At 37.5% G+C, this 20,176-nt stretch overlaps 1 protein-coding gene across 2 annotated transcripts in view; it reads left to right on the forward strand.

Annotated features, from left to right (window-relative positions):
• YPEL5 (yippee like 5) overlaps positions 1 to 13,546 on the forward strand; it is a 14,648-nt gene extending 1,102 nt beyond the window's left edge. Inside the window, exons 1-3 of one of the 2 annotated variants that reach the window (XM_023536944.1) lie at positions 73 to 185; positions 9,964 to 10,128; positions 11,630 to 13,546. In XM_023536944.1, coding sequence (XP_023392712.1) covers positions 9,988 to 10,128; positions 11,630 to 11,854 — 366 coding nt within the window. In that variant the 5' untranslated portion in view covers positions 73 to 185; positions 9,964 to 9,987 and the 3' untranslated portion in view covers positions 11,855 to 13,546. Of the gene's footprint in view, positions 1 to 72; positions 186 to 9,963; positions 10,129 to 11,629 lie in introns of those variants that run through there. The other variant, XM_011370744.2, reaches the window with a different exon arrangement.
• Positions 13,547 to 20,176: the final 6,630 nt, after the last annotated feature.

Here is a 20,176-nt window from a genome sequence, read left to right on the forward strand (position 1 = left end):
CCAGCCGGGGCTGTGGGCTGCGCGGCGGGGCGCTCGCGGAGTTGGGCGGCTGCGGGCCGAACGGGCCCAGCCCCGGGGCCGCGAGGCCGTCCAGCTGCCCGGCGTCAAGCCGCGTACTTCCTCCTCGCTAGTTGGGGGTTGGTAGGCGTGCTCTTGCAGCCCCTTTATTCTACACTGCTTTGTAGGTAGGTAGGAGTATTACGAACAGCGGGAGTTGGAAAACTGAACTACTACAAAGATCTGTTTAACCCTTGACACCACCTTTTAATCCTACCGTCAAGGGAGAGTCTGGGAAGGTGTACAGCTCATTTATTTTTAAACTTTTTCTGTTTACAGAGCCCTGTTGGTAATCTGAGGATTTTTATTCCAGGTCTTCTTGACAGATGGAAAACCTGAAGTAACCTCAGGCTAATCTTGTGTTTTTTGGAAAATTAGACTTGCTGGTTAAGTAACTGGGGTAATAGGATATTGGCTAACTTTGCAGTGTTGTAACTGCGTTCCAACACAGACGAACCAAAATGCACGAAGTGCTTCCAGGGTACATATTTGTGCCAGATGTGAGTCTTGGTGGGTTCTTTTCCTAAAAGTTTTGTGCATATTTGTACCGCGTGAGGTAAGAAAGAAATTGCAGAGAATTTTGAATCTTTTAAAGCTTTTAGACAAATGAAATTGAATAACAGTACAAAGTTAAAATACTAGTAATTTATGAAATGAGTATTATGAGTTCAAAAATGGAGCATTGAGAAATGAAGTAAGGCGAAGTTGGAAGTATTCTGAAGTGGATTGATATTGATTAGACCTAGAAAATGAAGAGGCTTTGGGTTGCTATTAGGCATAGGAAAACAGCCTGGAGAATTTACAAATAATGAAAAGGTGAAACTTATGCAATTTGGCACACGAAGTATTTTCCACATATCTCATTATCTTTCTGGGTATGTAGCAGAACACCAGGTAGAATGTAGCTCCTTGGAAAGGACTAATGTCTACCTTATTAGAGAGTGCCCCCACGCAGCTCAGTTATATAACTCTATAGAGGGGAGCTAAGTAAATTAAATTTTAACAACTTTTTAAAAAGATTAGTAAAATCCATGTAGATTTTTGGATCATTGAGGATTTTTCATTATTTGACTTTTCTTTTGCTCTGCTTAAGTGATAGAAGAGAGAAAAACGTTCATAAACAAAGAGAAAGGAAATAAGACCAAAATCTAAAGTCTAGAAAGAAGAGATTAAAGTAGCTACTACTCTAAAAAAACCAGTCCATGAGACATGAAGCTAGTCTTAAATATATTCATGAGATGTGAAAGTAGTCCTGAGTATGTTTACACCTGGAATATCATTTTAAGTTTTAAAGTGGCTAAATGGCTATGTAAATATCACTTTCTCTGGTAATCCTGTGCAGTGATGTTTGGGTAATGTAGGAACTGACCTTAGCTGTGACGTGAACTCGCTACTTGACACCTGAATGAGGAAACTAGTTAAATTATACTCCAGTCTATCTAGTTATAGGCTTTTTTAACTCATGGTATTATTGCATCTCAACAAACAAGAAATCTTGAATTTGTCTTGCCAAAAGACATGTTGGGGAGATTACCAACTCAGATTGTTTAGCTCACTCACTGAATTACATGACTAGTCTTATTTTCTAGTGATGACTAAATAAGAATAGAAATATAGTAAACCTGGAAAACTTTTAACAACAACAAAGACATTATTTGAGGGGCAAGAATAAAAATATAAAAGTTACTGTTAAATGAAGACCTACCACAACTAGAACATCATTTGACATACCATATGAAACTGGTCAGTATTGCAAAAAAGCACAGCTTTCTTTTGTCACTGGAACCTTGGTGTAGTGAATATTTTGTACAACAGTTGGAAAGTTGGTTTTATGGATCAAATTCAATTTATTTTCCTTTCTAGATTGTCAGTAGAATTTAGTCACAAAAATTGGTATGAAAATAGTTGATGAGATTACAGTAGCCTCAAATGTTGATTATAGTAGTCAACCTAGCACTGTTAAAAGTTCTTTGGGTTTTGTTCCTTTCTTTGTATCGGAGAGAGAAGAGACAAAACCAGATATACAAGCATGCTTCCGCATGTTTCCATTTTAGCAGAGCCATTGCAAAACACATCCTCCCTTGAATGGAAGATTCCTTTAACCCTTCTTGCACTAGGCTCCTGCACACTCATTTCCCTGCAGGAGAGGTTTTATGCCTTGCATTTGCCCACCACCACCTTCTGGTGCAGTGGAAAAGTTCCTCTCACTTATGGTGTGTGTTTTCTGTGGTCTGTGGAAATATTCTGAGGATATTATTAAAGAAGCCTGTGAACTGGGTGTTTTCCCATCAGAGAGTCCTTAGAGATGCAAATCAATACCTACTGCTCTCCTTCCTGGTATTTTTAGGGCTGGTAAATGTGTTGCCTCTTTCAGGGAATTCTGCTTGCCAGTGTTGAATCTGAACTGGATAATTAATTACAGGGAGGGCAAGGACCTATTTTAAAACCTAGAACTGTGACACTAAGAATTTGAGATGCTTCAGAAGGTTTCTAACTTTCCTTCCGTTTGTAATTTCTGTCACCTGGTCACTTAGCTTTGCAGTAATTAACAGGAGGTGAAGCTGGTTAATTGTTATTCGTTCAGTATCCTTTCTGAGCCTCGCTATCTTCATCTGTAATAGTGGAGGGAAGTTGGGGTGAGGAATGTTGATCAAGGTTATCTATTTTACTAGATTTACCTTTATTTAGCATTTACTGTGTGCCCAGCACTGTTCTAAGAATGTATTATCACCAATTAATTCTCACAGCTCAGAGATGGATACTGCTATTGCCATTTTATAGATGAGGAAGGGGGAGGATGTCTTACTCAAAAGTTTACACAGTTTTTAAGAAATAGAGCTGAGATTTAAAGGTAGGCAGTCTGACTCAAGTGTTCAAGTATCTGGACTACAAAAAAGTTAAAAATTTTTAAGCTAGAATATCCATGAAGAAAAGGGAGCAGGATTAAATTGATCTTCTCAAATACTTCTGTCAATCCTTGAACCTGAATGCCAACCAAGTTTATTTTTTTCCTGAGAAAAATTGCTTTCTAAAGGAAAAGCTTTATCAGTGCCCAAAATTAGTTTTTAAGCAGGGGTGCATACCTTCTGTCAATGGCCAGATAGTGAATAATGTGAACTTTGCAAGCCATAAGGTTTCGTTCAGTCACTGCTATTCAGACTCTGCCATTGTAGTGAGAGCAGCCAAGAATAAATAAATGGGTGTGGCTGTGTCCCAATAAAACTCGATTTAGGACATTGGAGATTGAATTTATGTAATTTGCATGTATCACAAAATACTCTTTTGATTCCTCCCCACGCCCCCGTCATTTAAAAGTATAAAATTATTGGCTTGTGGGCAATACAGAAACAGGTGGTGAGCTGAATTTTGCACAAAGGCCTTAGTTTGCTGACCTCTGCTTTTAAGGAAAATATTTAGCAATGACCCAGACTAAAGAACAAGATACCATAATATTTAATTTGTGTGTGTGCCTGTGTATTAATACCAGCAAAGAACAAGTGGAATTTGCAATGAAAAACAATATTATTTGTATTAGCATCCAAAGAAAGTGAAATGGTATAAATCTAACAAATCGTGTACACGATCTATATGAGGAAAAACAGAACACAGGTGAATGAAATCAAGAACTAAATAAATGGAGAGAGATTTCACTTTCATGAATAGAAAGACTCCATGTTGTCAAGATGTCAGTTCTTTCTAATTTGATCTGTAGAGTCAGTGTAGTCCCAATCAAAATTCCAACAAGTTACCTTGTGAATGCCAGCAGACATTTTAAAGTTTCTGTAGTGAGGCAAAAGACCCAGAATAGCCAACACAATATTGAAGGAGAATAGTAAAGTCAAAAGACTGACACTACCCAACTTCTAGACTTAACTTTAAAGCTATAGTGACATATAGTCAGCTGATCTTTGACAGTGGAGCAAAGGCAATACAATGGAGCAAAGATAGTTTTTTCTCTAAACGGCATTGGAACAACTGGACATCCATATGCAAAAAATTGAATCTAGACATAGACCTTACAGACTGTTTACGAAAATTAACTCAAAATGGGTCACAGGCGTAAATGTAAAATGCAAACCTAAAACTTCTAGAAGAGAAAATCTAGATGACCATGGGTGTGGCAGTGACTTTTTAAATACAATACTGACAGCATGATCTGTGAAAGAAATAATTGATAAGGTGGACGTCATTAAAATTAAAAACTTCTCTGTGAAAGACAACATCTAGAGAATGAAAGGACAAGACTGGGAGAAAATACTTGCAAAAGACATATCTGATAAAGGACTATTATCTAAAATATATAAAGATCTCCTAAACCTCAACAGTGAGAAAACAACCCAATCAAAAAATGGGCCAAAGACCTTAACAGATATCTCACCAAAGAAGATATACATATGGCAAATAGTGTATGAAAAGATGCTCTGCACCGTATGTCATCAAGGAAATGTGAATTAAAGCAACAATGACATATCACTACACACCTATTAGAATAGCCAAAATTCAGAACAGTGACAAGAAATGCTAACAAGATTGTAGAGCAACAGGAATTCTCATTGATTACGGGTGGACAGCATGGTGGTTTCTTACAAAATGTAATATACCATACAATCCAGCAGTTGTACTCCTTGTTATTTACCCAAAGGACTTGAAAACTTAGGTCCACACAAAATTCTGCACATGGGTGTTTTATTCATAGTTTAATAACTGCAGCTGTGTAATTGCCAAAACTTGGAAGCAACCACAGTGTCCTTTAGTAGGTGACTGGATAAATAAACTGGTACATCCAGACAGTTGAACATTATTTAACACTAAAAGAAAGAAATGAGGTATGAAGTTGTTAGAAGGCATGGAAGAGCCTTAAATGCATATTATTAAGTGAAAGGAGCCAATCTGAAAAAGCTGCATCCTGTATGTCTCTATGTTTCCAACAACATGACATTCTGGAAAAGGCTAAACTATGGAGACAATAAAAAGATAATGAGTTGGTAAGGTGCAGAATGAATAGATATAGCACAGGATTTTTAAGGCAGTGAAAATACTCTGATACCATAATGATAAATATGTGTCATTATACATTTGTCCAAATAGAATATATACTGAGGATGAAGCCTAATGTGAACTATGGACTTTGGGTGATGGTAATGTTTCAGTGTAGGTTCGTTGTAACAAATGGACCGCTCTGGTGGGGGATGTTGATATGAGGGCGGCTGTGCATGTGTGGGGGCAGAGGACATATAGGAAAGCTCTACCTTATTTTGCTGTGAACCTAAAACCTCTAAAAAATTAAATCTCAATTTTTAAAAAAATAGTCTTTTTTAGAAAGTTGTTTTATTGACCTGGACCCAAACTAGGAAATTATGTAGTCTATATTGTCTAATTTTAAAAGGAATACATTCCTGAATACTTTGGCTTTCCTGGATTTCTGAAAGAAAAATCATTTTTTTAACAGATTCTGTACTCCTGTAAAATTTTTGAAAATTCTATAAAAAGATAGAAGTCCTAAAAATGTGCTTGCTGCACCAGTCTCCTATTAAAATAGAAATTGAAAATTCTAGATTGTTAAATGTGCTATTTGTTCAAGGAGGGAGGAAATTGAAAACAATTACTAAATATGATCTACATATCATCTGTGAATTTCACTTATGTTTTCAACCTGGCCCCTGATTGTTTCTAGTAATTCCAAAGAAACATAAGCTCCCAGCTAAATAACAAAGTTTGATACTTCTCTTATTTTAACCTTTTAAAGATTTTAATAACCCAGACTAAAAAAAAAAAAAAACGAGTACCAAAGAGGCCTTATTTTATTAAATTATCTGGGGAATGGTACTTATAAAAATTAAGATTATTACTGTTTTTCTTGAAAGTCAAAAAGGAAGAAAACATCTTAAAGCTTTAACCGTGATGATTTTGGCCTTAATTTTGGTTATAAACTTGAACTTCTACACTGACAGATACCAAAGCATGCATTTTATTAGGGACACAGGTTTTCCCAGAATCAACACAGAACATTAGTCATCTTTGAAAGCAGCTCACTCATAAGATATTTTAGAAATATTTGGCTAAAGAAATTTGGGACTCTTCTAAGTCCAAGCAAGGTGATTAGCACATCTGGGAAATATTTTGGATGTGAACAGAGTAGATCAGTGGTTGCTTTGGCTGGGGTGGGAGGAGGGATTGACTGCAGAGGGGTTTTGGGGAATTTGAGGGAGATGATGGAAATATTCTAAAGCTGAATTGTGATGATGGTGGCACAACTTTATAAATTTACTAAAAATTCAGTTGTACACATACAGTGGCTAAATTTATGGTATGTAAGTTATTCCTTTAAAAATCAGGTTTGTTTGTGGTTTTTTTTTGTTTGTTTTTTTTTTAAGGAATCAGCTATATTCTGTCTCGTCAGAAAAAATGTTTCAAAATTTGTGGTCTGTATGAGCTCATAGAAAAGGATGACTTAAGCATATTCCATTGACCTTATTTTTGTGGCATTAGCTAATTTAGAACATATGTAGTGACACCTGTGAGTATAAGTTGCATTTAATAATACAGTTCACACTCCCTGACCACAGAGGTTTATCTGGAAGTGATGAGCATTGAATTAAGACATTGTTAGGGGAGGGGGGAGGTATTACAGATTTTGTAGTCTCTTAAGAAATTGCCATAGTTTCTAGGAATTGCCACCAACTAAGGGAATACAGGAGGATCAGCATGGAGACTGGAGGAGGTAGATGATAAATCTGAGGGAGAAAAACAATCTGGCAGCCCTCTGGTCACTAGAGAGTGAACGGAGTGAAGAGAACTGGAACAAGATGTAGTTCAGATCCCGGCTTGACTAATTTCAGAAAGTCACACAATTTTTGTTCCTCTCTAGAAGCAGAATAATAAATTCCTACTTTAGAAATTGTCAAGATTAGATGTGGTATATTAAGTACCAAGTGCAGTGTCTCATACAGTATAGACACTAAATAATTAGTCCTAAGGCAGAGTTCAATATATCATCCAGGTTCAGAGAAGCCTCAGTCAGGTATTGTGTCTTAGCTTTTTAATGACCTGCCCCCTTAAATAATACAGTGGCATTCTGATTGATGTCAGTCAGCCTCTTGAGAGTTTGAATAATGTAAGTCAGTAGTCGGTTGTGTTTCTAGCTCTACAAAGCTAAGGTTTAACATCTGGAACCTAAGGTTTTTCTACTTCCCGAAGAACTTTGACAGCAGCGATATTTTGCTTGCTTTTGTCAGATTCCATGGCATTTCTAGCTTATCTCTTGGCAAATAAGAACAGTTTTCTTATAAAAACTACATTTTACAGTTTTATTCATACAGTACTCTATAAATGGTAACCACAAATAGGAATGATTATTCTGCACTGATATTTTTGGTCTTGCTAATGAATCATATAATTGAATCCAATAAAAATAGTTGGCTAAAAGAGTGAAAAATAGACTGAATTTGAAGTAGGGCAGAGAAAACATTTTAAATGTATTTACCCCATTTAGGAATAAAGAGCTTGCCTGTATCCAGTAGCAAATGGTCACAGCTATATTGTAATTTTGAACCGAAGATAGAATGCTTTAGATAGAGGCATAGGGAGAGTTCATTTTGAAGTCCAGTACATTTTCCACAATAGCATTGTATCTGCCACGGTCATTTCAGACATCTAGTTACTCCTGCATTATGGTTGAAATAAATTACAATATGAATATTTTATTTAAAAGTTTGAAGGAAAACTGGCTTTAAAGTAACAAGTCCCAGAAGTCAAAGCTAGAAGCTCAATCACTGCACAAATGTTAGTTTTTGGAGAAATCTAGAATCTGAGGACTGTCTTAAGAGGTGAGACTAAAACTTTGCTGTTGATTCCTCACTGTAAAGGACCAGTATTAAGAAACATGACCCAAATCAGCTGCTCACAGGGTTGCTGAATGCTTTATTTATATCAAGTCATAAACTCAGATGTCTTAACAGTAAAGTAATTATGTGATGCAGAGTAGATACTGAGCAAATGAAATGACCTTGTGGGGAAAGTTGCAGCTACCACTCAACTCTAGTGAGTTGTTGCTGAGGAATACGTGCCTTGTGTTGCCAAGTCTCCCCATTGTTTAAAAAGAAAACAAAACAAAAAACAAAACAAAAAAACACACCAAAGTACAGGCTCTTTAATGAAATCTTTCAAATTTTAAGTGGTGACTCAACTGTTTTTTATAAGAATGGAAAATAGTGTGGGCCAAACAAAACATTTCCACATATGTTTTATGAGGGAAGGGTCATTTGTTTTGTTCACTGCTATCTCAGCCAGCAAATGAATTCAGCCTACAGTCTTCAAATTTGCAACCTCTAACAATTATGTAATAGTATTGTGTTTATAAACATCTGGAAAAAGTAATGCTGTCATCTTAAAGGCTGACACAATGGGCAATAAGTCTTGTCATTTTACAGAAACGTAATCAGAAATAAATATTATATCTTAAGTCTTGTGTTTTTACCCAAGGTTTATTCATTAATGTTCTTATTAATGCACTGGTTTTCCTTTTACCAGCTACAAATTGTAATTATATTCACCATTTGTTTCATTGCTTATTAAACTTCCATATCATAATGTTTAATGATAGTCTTAATGATCTTCATGATAATGACTTCTGATGACATTAGGACTGCCTAATGTCTGAAGAAGTTCATAGACTTAAGAAGGAATGGACAATGGAATTTCCTCAAATTAAAATGACAGTGGATTCTTATTACAAACATAGATTCTAGATTTTTTTTTTCATAGTGGCAGCTGTATTATCAGCTCTGCATGCCATTTTTAAGACATGTAATATTAAATAAAACACACAAGCTGATAACTATGCCCAGGAATATATTCTTTTTAAAGTGAAAGCTGTCATATATTCTTGACTACATCTAGATTTTTAAAAATACCGTTAGAGGGGATTAATTACTGTGATTTTAAGCGTTGGCGTATATAAACTCTTCTAACTTTTGAAATAGTGAAGTTTGATTATCCTTGTTTCAGAAGTTGGATTCAGCACTTTCCCCCTCAATGTTTCATCACTTACTGAATCAGTATGATTTATTAAATGTAAATAAGTTATGTAGCAATGGTTCATCTTTCCCTTCTGCTCTGTTGTTTTTTTCCTAGCCTTACACCAAGCCTAGACCATCTTGTGTGCCCTCTTCTTAAAGACAGATAGGGTAATGGAAGAAGTTTGGCTTTGAAATGGGTGAACTGCATTTCAGTTATGACTTTTTGTATTTGAAAGCTATGTAAATAAACTTCAACCAGTTAATAGCCTTACATAATCTATGAAGTGGGGGTGATAACCTCACAGAGTTGCGATGATTTTGAAATAAGTACCTAGTACAGTGTTCCACAAACTCAAACTTAACTAATGTTAGTGCCATCACCCGTATATAGTTGTAGATGGACCTGGTGACCAGAAACCCACTCACCCTATGCTGTCAAACCAGACCACCCTCTTGTTTTCTGATTGACCTCTTTTCTACTCTTACCGCTCATCTCATTCATGGCCCACAGCCTTTGCTCAAATTACATACTCAGAATATATACTTAAATGCTTAAGCTAAACCTTTTTTCTCACCTTTCTGCCTGTGCTTTTCATCATTCAGTTTCTGACATTCCATATTCTTCCTATTTTTGTCATACCAACCAAAAGAAAAGTGACACCATTCCTTTCCTGCCTAAGCATGTTTATTTCCTTGGCTCACTGCTTCTAAAATGTTCTTTGCTTGCATATGCCTATTTATTTGTTCAGTGTGTGAACTTTGGATCAGCCCTTTTTCAGAGTCAGCTATTCCACATATTGAGTAAGTGGTTTTCTGATCTCCGCCAAGTAGATACTAGCAAATTTTTTAAATCATATTGCATTTCTTGTCCTTTTCCATTTGCTCCTAGGTTTTTAGAACTTCATCTGTAAAAATGGGCAGAATTTTCCTTGATCACATCGGTGGAACCCGTCTGTTTTCTTGTGCAAACTGCGATACGATTCTGACCAACCGCTCAGAACTCATCTCTACTCGGTTCACAGGCGCCACTGGCAGAGCATTTCTTTTTAACAAGGTTGGTGGGAAAACCAGGTTCATTTCCCGGTGGGTTCAGCGGTGAATATGTTTGTCAGCACTACCAGAGTACCGCCCCCCCCCCGCCCCCCACTGCCAGAGCTTGGAGATACCAGGAAGAGTCAGAATGAAAGCTCAGTTTATAGAAATTATTGCTCACTAGCTTGTCTTTGATGGGACCTTAGGAAGGCATTACTAGAATGTGGTTTTTAATCTTGGAAGTTTAAAGACTGTGTTATAAATAAAAAGTGTGGTCTCCAGAAAACATTCAGTGTAAGAATTTGGTAATAACTTCACAGACAATGAAAGAAGGGTTCAGAGACACCCCATACCCGTGTCACTGAATTATCTATACAGTGAGATAGCTGCATTAAGCTCTAATAGTTTGATAATGTAAGTGAATAAGGATCATCTAACTTGCTCTGATTTATGCCCACCAATCATCTTTCTGATTATGATTTAGTTTATTGTATAGGTTTGCCAACAGGAACAGCATTTCCTGATTCACAAATGTCTAGTTTGCCTGTTTCTGTAATTTCTGGCTTGCTATGAAATTGGTTGATGTGATTTCTGCCTCTTGGAGTCTGTGTACTAGCAAAGTTGAATTTCCAAATCTTTTAGGCTAAGGAACAGCAAGGGTATTGCTCTTAGAAGCTCAACTGAACTTCCCCAGTGGACATCCCTCTGTTCCATTTAGAAAGAAGCTCTTTTAAAGACTTAATAGTGTATACCCCTTGATCTTTGTTTAGGCATAGAACAGGGGTTGGCACACTACAGCAGGCCAGCTGCCTGTTTTTTTGGTGAATAAAATTTAATGAAGCACAGCCATGCTTATTCATTTATTACCTATGGCTGCTTTTGTGCTACAACAGCAAACTGAATAGTTACAATAAAAACCGTGTAGCCCTCAAAGCCAAAAATATTTGCTATGTGGCGCTTTACAGAAAATTAAAGTGTAGAAGTTTAATTGGTGTTCAGAATCATTGGAAATTCTTCAGATTCTTTGAACCCACCTGAAAACTTATGTATTGCAATGTTTGGTCTATTATAGATTATCCCAGTCTGTTTGTATAGAAAAATGTATTTTCAGAAGCAAATTTGGCAAACTTTTTTATGGAATACCTATTGTGTATTAGGTTCTTTTACATTGGTAGCCTTATTTGCACTCATCATTGAATGGTGAATAACAACAATTGAACCCAAGACTACATTTTCTGACTCCAAGTCAAGGACTCTTAATGACAATACAGAAATGTAACTAGTAATACGTAGTGTGGCTTGGGCTAGTACAATAATATGTGATTGTGATCATACTGGTTGTCCAGTGCATTGCGAATCCAGATGTTTACTTGTCCCAGCAGCTTCTAAAAATAGCTCTTGGGAAGGGTTTTGTAGGTTTGACTACAGTAACAAGGGCTGTTCACGTTTTTGAAGTTGCTTTTGTGTACTTTTTGGCAAATAATTTACGTGCCTTTGCAATTTTGTCTTTGCATGTTTCTTAGGTAGTTAACCTGCAGTACAGTGAAGTTCAAGACCGGGTCATGCTCACTGGCCGCCACATGGTTCGAGATGTGAGCTGCAAAAACTGCAATAGCAAACTGGGATGGATCTATGAGTTTGCCACTGAAGACAGCCAGCGTTATAAGGAAGGCCGTGTGATCCTGGAACGCGCTCTAGTTCGAGAGAGTGAGGGCTTTGAGGAGCATGTACCATCTGATAACTCTTGAAGAAAAAGAGATAACTCCATCTTTTCCCAGGTCTCTTTCACTGAAAACAAAAATCTACTTACATACACTGTCACCTTAGCATCAGAGTCGGATTCATGAACTGCGGAACAAGAGGTTGTGAGAATCTAAGATGGAACCTTTCTTTCTTTCTTTTTTTTTTTAATTTTCTATTTTCCATCCAATAGCAGTGTGTAGAGAGAATATTATGCAGATGCCGTTAATTTTTTTCCCCTATGTTTACATCTTAAGGCAGAATAGTCTTATTTGTAGCTACATGGTGGGCTATGTGAGGAAAAAAATCTGGGCTATTAGAGTGAAAAGTGTGTATTATGTAAATTTTGAAAGGATAATGTGTCAAGAGCATGGTTTTTAAACTTATTTGGGCTTCGTTTTAAAACTTTTTTTTTAAACCCAATTATTTCACTTGATTTGCTAGCTTCAGAGAAGAGATCCGAATTTGTGACCAGAGCTAAAGGTTCAGTGTCAGTATGGCTTGTGCTGGCCATTGCGCCATATTCTTGTTGGAGATGAACCGTAGCACCAGAGCCCATTCTTCCTTGTCAGTCTTGACCCAAAGATGTCACCATTCCTAGTTATTTGTCACCACATAATTGGTGTTGATTGGAAGCTTCCTGAAATGGGGCAGAACTCCTTGGTTGTCTTTTCCATGTAACTTAAGCATAGTAATATAAATAAAGAAATAGTTGGATGTTTTTGGTCCTGTGTTGCTTTTAAAAACACCTTTTAAAAGAGCAGAGTATCTGATAAGTAATTTTCATAGTAGTGTTTCTTTTCATCTCTTAAGCTAAATTGACTGTATAAGATATTACTTTGTTTAAATTAAAGCATACTGTTTAAACCCATAGTGTTGTATTTAGAAAACAGTTGAACAGAATGTCAATGTGCATTCATGCAGAAATCATTTCATCTGCATCTGTTCTAAAAGAAGGGGGGAATTAAAGCAGCCTATCTAAAACTACTGCTTTGCAAAGTGTTTCAGCCTATCCTCAGTTTTGTGTTGATTTTGACAAGTCTGTAGAGACTAATAGTTTCATCAGAGGACTAGTTCTTGTTAGCATTATTTTCTCAGACCTTCCCTAAGAACTAAGAAGTTCAGCTATTGAAATTAAAACTGTACTTGGTCCCTTCAAATGAATAGGGATCAAATTCGACTCAGGGTGTTATTTTAGCCCAAAATTTACAACATTACAGAGTATTAAAATGTAAATGTTTCTTTATCCAAACTATTTCTAGATAGTCTAGTATTTGTTTCTGGTGGAATAAATGACATTAAAATTGGCTAATTTAAGCGAATGAATAGGTGTTTGAGTGCTCAATTTCTAGGTCTTTGTTTCGAGAGGAAATTTGCCTCAATTAGCAAAATCTTTCTGTCATTGGTATTAGAAGTGACTTCTGAGTACAGTTAAGATTTTAAGTTTCTCTTATTTGCCCTTGGGCTCTTGGTTAGGGGCATAGGGATCTGATTAAGTAGGTGTATAATATTGCATTTGAGATAAGTGGACATAAATTCTTCTCTCCTTCACCATGGACTAAATCTTCAAGCATTAAGAACCGCATTCATTCTCGTTCATTTCCATACCGGCCTTTGATTATATGCGGATTCCTAGTAGCATGCCTTACCTATAGCACTATGTGCATTTGCTGTCACAATAAAGTATATTTTGTCTTGCATTGGTGCAATACTGCTACTTATTTTCCACTGATCCCTGTCTAGTAATCATCTTGTATTAGTTTTTACCTATGAACACATATGTCATACCTTTGAAAAGCTATAACTTTATTCACTCGGCAGCCAGGCGACATACTAGTTTTGTTAATTCTACAAAATTTATACCTAGAGATACTGAATTTACCATTATTAACTTCCTGAGATGATTTTGCCTCAGATATTTACTACTACAGTTTAGTTTATATAAAATGTCCTATTGCTAGGGTGACTTTTAGGTGACTGTGGCAGATATCACAACAAGCAATATGAAATATCCAGTCAGTTTGTGTTCTTTACACAAAATCAAACACATTGAGTTGGGAAACCACTAACAAGAATGATTTTGCTTTGGGATGGGAAGCTTAACCAAATATAGGTGAATATACAACATAATATGTGGGTTACTGAAAGGTGTATGGGTTAAACTTTTTCCTTTGAACACTTTAGAATCAATTACTCTTAGTTTTAGGTGACAGTGACCATAAGTTGTTTTGATCTTAAACAACATGAGTGCTTTTATTTAAAGAGACCCTTAAAGCGAATATCCTAGGTTAAAATTTTGTTAAGCAATTTTGTGATGTTTAAAGTTACCGTCATGAGTGGGTACTTTGAGATTGGAGGAGAAAAATAGTACCATGTCTGTTTTCTAAATTTACCTATTCATAAAAGTCATATGGGATGTTTAAATGCAGAGTATGGGCCCCATCCCAGGCCTGAATCGGTCTATAGGTAATTTTTGATTGGGCGTGATTGGGAAACTACAGATCGTAAAATATTCAGAGACATGTTTATGAGTATTCATTTCCACAACATTTATAAAAATATCTCACAGTTTAAATAGAAATTACACTAATCGCAGGTCTGGCCAGCCTCCCACCAGGGGCCATATAAAACCTAAATTTACTTCTAGGGAAGGTGTGAATTGGAAATAGAGCAAGATTAAGTTGAAAAATCCGGTTAGGCTAGCATTTTGCACTGGACGTAGATACCTGTTATAGAAATATAGCAGAACTAAGAAATTAGAGTGGATACCCATTCTAAATTGGGTGTGAAATGTATGGCTTCTTTATTTTAAAATATTGGGACTCTCTATACTGACACTTATGTATTTAGGCGTAAAATATACATTAGAAAAGCACCATTAAGGGTTTTGTGATCCTCACTGAGTATCACTTTACATATTTGAGTTTTTTTAATCATTTGCAATTTGATGGGAGGCAAACAGTGAATTGAGTCTCCTTTTCCCTCCTCCAATATTGAATGGGTCTCTGAGTTAGAGTCAAGAAATCCAATTTTTTTTGCCAACTGCAAAGATAACCTATGTGCTAATTCACAAGAATCATTGGTCAAAAGGTTATTCAAACTAAGAATATGTGGTTGTGTAAAACCTGATAAAAGTAGATATTTGTTACAAGAGGCCTGCAGGCTTAGAAGTGTAAATAAGAAAAAAACAGGTTAATAGGATTTCCACCTGCTTAAAAACTTGACTTAAAAATGGATAAGAACAAAAAATGGATAAGAACAACAGTTGAACTGACTTTTAAGGAGAGGCAGGGTCTCTGGGAAAGAGTTTCTAGAAAGATCACTGGACTCCAAAGACCTGTCTTTAATGCTGACTGATTTATTGGCTGTGACTTTGGGAAATTTGTGATTTAACCTCTGAAACTTAGTTTTTCCAAGTATGAATTATAAAAACAAGCCCTATCTTAAATGATTCTCGTTAGAATGTAGTGAAATATTTGGCCTAAAAACCTGTTAATTATTATGCAAATGTATGGGATAACTACTTATTTTTTCAGTAATCCTGAACAACCCTTCGCAGTAATCTAATTTTGCTCTAAATTAGAGAATGACCAGACCACTTTCAAAGTTCTTTAAATTCTTACTAGTCTTGATATGTACTGTTAAACCTTTAAGCAAATTAGGGCATGAAGTCTGTTAATCAAATGTTACAGTCTTGACCTTTTCTCTGTAAGGAATCTCATAATCTACTACAAAAGACAATTTACTTTGCTTGCAAAAAACATTTTTCACTACCATAGAGTAGAAGGAAGAAAGATAAAAGGTACATTGAATATAACCTCAGTGATAATGTAAATAAAAAAAGCCTCCATTTTTCTCCCCAAAGGATCCTACAAGAATTTCAACTGATATTGACTAGTTACTTTTCATGCCCAATTTTCTTTCTCCTGTGTTGTTTCACATTACTGCCGTAATAGTGTTAGTTTTCAAAGAATTCTAAGGTTGTGAGAAAAGCGGTGGTTTATATGCCGAATCATCTCATTTTAATCCTCTTCCAGTTTGCCCTAAAAATGAACAAGTTACCTCTTGTCCCTGGATTTAAAGTGCAAAGACAAATATGAGCTAATAATTCAAAAAACATATCCAGAGCAAGGCCCAGCTTTAAAAGAGGTATTTGTGTTCTTGAGGGTTGACCAGAGGTTTTCAAGGGGGAGCGGGGCGCAGCCTTGAGAAACTCCACTGAGGTGCCCCTGAGTCAGGAGGTTGGCTTCATCTGTTACCTGGAATTTCCTCTTCACCAACCATTGAGTTCCTATGGAGGGCCTCGCTACTTTCTCAACTAACCCTCTCTACCTGTAGCCTTCCCATGAAATACTGGGCAAAGTGGAGACATTACATGAATGCATGATAATTCCATGCGTGTTAGCTGTCCCTAACTGAGCCATCTCCCTTTCCCCAAGTCTAAGCCAATTGGAAGGGCTCAGAGGCATTCTAAAACCTTCAATATGCCAAAGGAATAAGAATTTCAGTCCCATTCCTAAGTAAGTCTTGCGTCCTGTTTTAAGTAGTCTTAGAAAGTGAGTTTCAAAGATTGACGAGTTATTTTTAAGGACTTGCTTAATGAGTAAAACGTTTGGTCCTGCTGAAGTTTACACTGAAGAAAAATATTTTTTAATCTAAAATCAGCTGGAATGCAAGCTACCAAAAAAGTACCAGTAGATGGCATGAGTATGCAAAAAAAATTCAGTTTTGAACTGCCAATCTGACCTGTCTTTTGGAGAAGAATCTGGGGCAGTATGTTATTGTCGCCACTAGTCGGTTAACCTGAAGTAAGACAGTTTTCCTCTTCCAATAGGGTGGAGTTGTGGGGGTTGAATGAAATCACATCTGAGAAAGTGTTTTGGAAACTACAAAGTACTATACAAATAATAGTACTGTTTCCAGTTTTTGTGATAGGTCATTTTTTTCTTCCATGTTTTAGTATCTAAAACTTTAGCTTACACAGCTTCAAAAAATGTTCCCAACTGCTTTTTAATTTTGGCTTTTATTTTGATAATGACACCCTGAGGTCATAGAAAATTAAACATCACAGTGTGACTTTGAAGTTAACCTCTTGAAACCTCATTTCCTCAACTTTAAAATACAGAAAATTTTTAGAAAACGTGTGAAAACTTATACACCATACAGTATTTTAAAAATATATTTCTGTAAGTTGAATGAGGTTCAGGGAATTAACTAGCTTGGCTTCAGTTGCTAGAAAGTATTTGCTTGATCATTTATTCAGTAATATTGAGTGCCTATTGTGTGCGTCAGGCAATATGGTAATAGTTAGTCAGCAACACCTGGCACCTACTTCCCAGAGACCATATGAGGATGTTTGCAAAGCCCAATAAAAATTCTCAGAGCCGCTATGTCAATACTGAATGTATTCCTGCTGCAGGAAATGAAAGGCATTCAACATAGGTGCCTCATGCATAAACTCATGAAGCATAATAAGAGGCCTTCGTTCTTCCAGCAATTGATTAATTTCTAAGTTGAAAAAGAGGAAACCTTCCAGATTAAGTGAAAATAACAGAAATCATCTTTCCATGTGCAATGGATTCTGAAATTGGATTAACCACATATTCTAAAACGAGCTCCATCTGTCTCCCTTCCAGAAGCAAATATAAATCAGCATTTTCAGGGCACATGGCAGGCAATAAGGAAGAACACTGGCTCACATCTGACAGCCATGCCCAGTAGAGGACTTCCATAACAGGTGGGGAGCCAAGGCTCAGAGCCTCTGCACAAGAAACATCCCAGGTAAAGTGTTCTTTAAATTGGATTGGTGGGAAGTGGGGGGAGAAGAAAAGTGAAGGTAAAAGAAATGTACGTTCATAGGACCTCAAATTTAAGCATTGTCTGATTGGTGATCTCAAACTCAAATGCCTTTAGATGCCAGAGAGTTCATTAAAATAAGGAAAGTGGTGGTTACAGGGTGAAGAGGGAGCATATGCAAAAGACAGTCACTTTCGACGTAAAAAGAAACAGTAGCTGGCTCGACACAGCTTATTCTTCAGGCTGTGGGGGCTCCAGCTTATATCCCTCATCTAGTCCAACCTCTCATTTTTAATATTTGGAAACTAAGGGTTGAAGAGGTGCAGTGACTAGGCCAAGTTCTCACTGTAAGTGGCAGAAGACTGTTCAGGGTGAGGCCGTTCAACACTACTGAGTATGCTAAATGTTGTGTACATTGATAACATTGCAAAACAGCCTTGGAAGGCAGACTGGTTAAGAGCATGGATTCTGAGCCCAGAGGGCCTGTGCCTGAATCCCAGCTCCAAGACTTAATAACTGTGCTTTTGGGCAAGTTTCTTAACCTTTCTGTGCCTCAGTTCCCTTAGCTCTAAAATGGGGGTAATAATAGTACTAACTTCCTAGGACTATTGTGAGGATAAAAATGAGTTAATACATAGAAAGCGCTTAGACCAGTGACTGGCCCGAAACACAAGCTTAGAGATCAAGGTCATACAACGTTACTTAATTAAGGTCTCTGTTGTGGGCTTGAGTGAGCAGGTGGAGAAGATGTGAGGGAGACTTGCCTGGGAAAGGGAAGGCCTTCCTACCCGTTCCTACCAACTGCTCTGCCTTCCCTGCAGACACAGCCACTAAATCTGACCAGGTCACACCCCTGACACTCCTGCTTCCGTTTGCTCCCTACTTCTGGCTCTCTGCAGGGCTCCACCTGCTTCTACAAAGCTTCAGTTCCACTCAGTTCCTTGTCTACCCTTAAAAAGTGACATGCGTCCTCTCACTGTGCTGTGTTTAGTTATCCCTCTGACTAGGACACCTACCCCATTCTTTGCTTGGAGTACTTTTGTTCTTGGAGACTAAGCAGCTCTGACCTCCCATCTCTCAGTCCCACCAGTGTGGGTTCTGTGCTCCTCCTATACTGTCTCAAGAATACCATGGCTTACCTCTTTCATATCATTTGCTTACATTGTTGGGTAATGATATATTTACCGATCTATTTCCCCTTCTACATATAATTCCTAGTCTAAACTAATTTTTATGAGTTCAAGTCCTCAGGGGCTATTATAATATCTGGTCCAGAGTGCGGGCAGTGGTCGGTTCCAAAGCCCGGGACACACGCTAGACCAATTAAGTCACAATCTCTGAAAGTGGGACAGGGCATTAGTATTTTTAAAATCTCAGGTGGGTCCAATGCACAGACAAGTTTGGGAAGCACTAGAGTTTCGGGATGCAGGATGGATGGATGGGTGGGTGGATGCATGGATGGATGGATGGATGGAAGGTCAGATGGATAGTTGGATGGATAATCAGGTTGAAATTGAATAGGGGAGTACCAAGAAGAAAGGGAGAAATGTTTTTAATAAAAAGTAACTGCATAAGCAAAAACCCAGAAATAAGGTACACAGGAACTGACTGAAGATAAAACTAAAAACAGTCGTGAGGGGGCAGATTATGAAGGTCCTGGCTTACCATGCTCAGAAATTTGAATTTTATGCTATAGGTAGATGGAAATCATTGAAAGAATTGTAAGTAGAGAGTGAAATAAACAAATATGTTTTTTAGGAAGCAAGTTGTGATATTTTATTGGAATGGGGAGAGGCAAGAAAAAACATGATTTTCCTGCTTTAGACTCCTGCTAGGGACTGGCCTCTGGGAGGCGCTGAACTTTTAAGAGAGGCAGCCCCCGTGAAGCTTGACTGTGGGAGCACTTGATTCTCTCAGGCTCGGATGGGGATTCCTCATTACTGCTAGCAGTAAAAAGACTCAAACCCAGTCATTCTGTTTCCGAGCTTTATAACTCTTCATACTAACCTCAAATCATCAGCTCCAGGTAGTTTCTAACTCCATATCCTATTGTGAAAAGTAGAACTTGACAAATTCAAACACGCAGGCAAGCAGATATTAATTCATCAATGGCCACTGACAAGCAAAGCTGAACCTACCTATTAATTAGCTTTGGGGATCAAACTGCAAAGGGAAGCACTGTGATGAAGCCACCAATTATATATTCCAGTTTTATCTTCTAGTTAATCTATCCCTCAATCAGCTCTCAAATACTCTAATGATTATCCTCTGGATTGGGTCTCCCTGAGTCCCCCAGGAGACTGCTCACCTTGCTGCCACCCCAATTTTACCTGAAACTGGGCTGTCCTCTGGCCAGCTACATGCTGGAGCGTCTGTTCTTTGTCTCATTCCCCCAACTAATGATGGAGATGGGAAAGAGGTGGGGAGGAACATGTGAACTAGAGTTGGAGGAGGCCTCCAGCCACCTACTTGGTCTTCTGTTTCTCTGGCCAGCCACAGACTGTGTTGGAACCTCCCAGCCACACGCTGAGAAG

Source organism: Pteropus vampyrus, unplaced genomic scaffold (genome assembly GCF_000151845.1).
Source record: "Pteropus vampyrus isolate Shadow unplaced genomic scaffold, Pvam_2.0 Scaffold173, whole genome shotgun sequence".
Classification (NCBI taxonomy): Eukaryota; Metazoa; Chordata; class Mammalia; order Chiroptera; family Pteropodidae; genus Pteropus; species Pteropus vampyrus.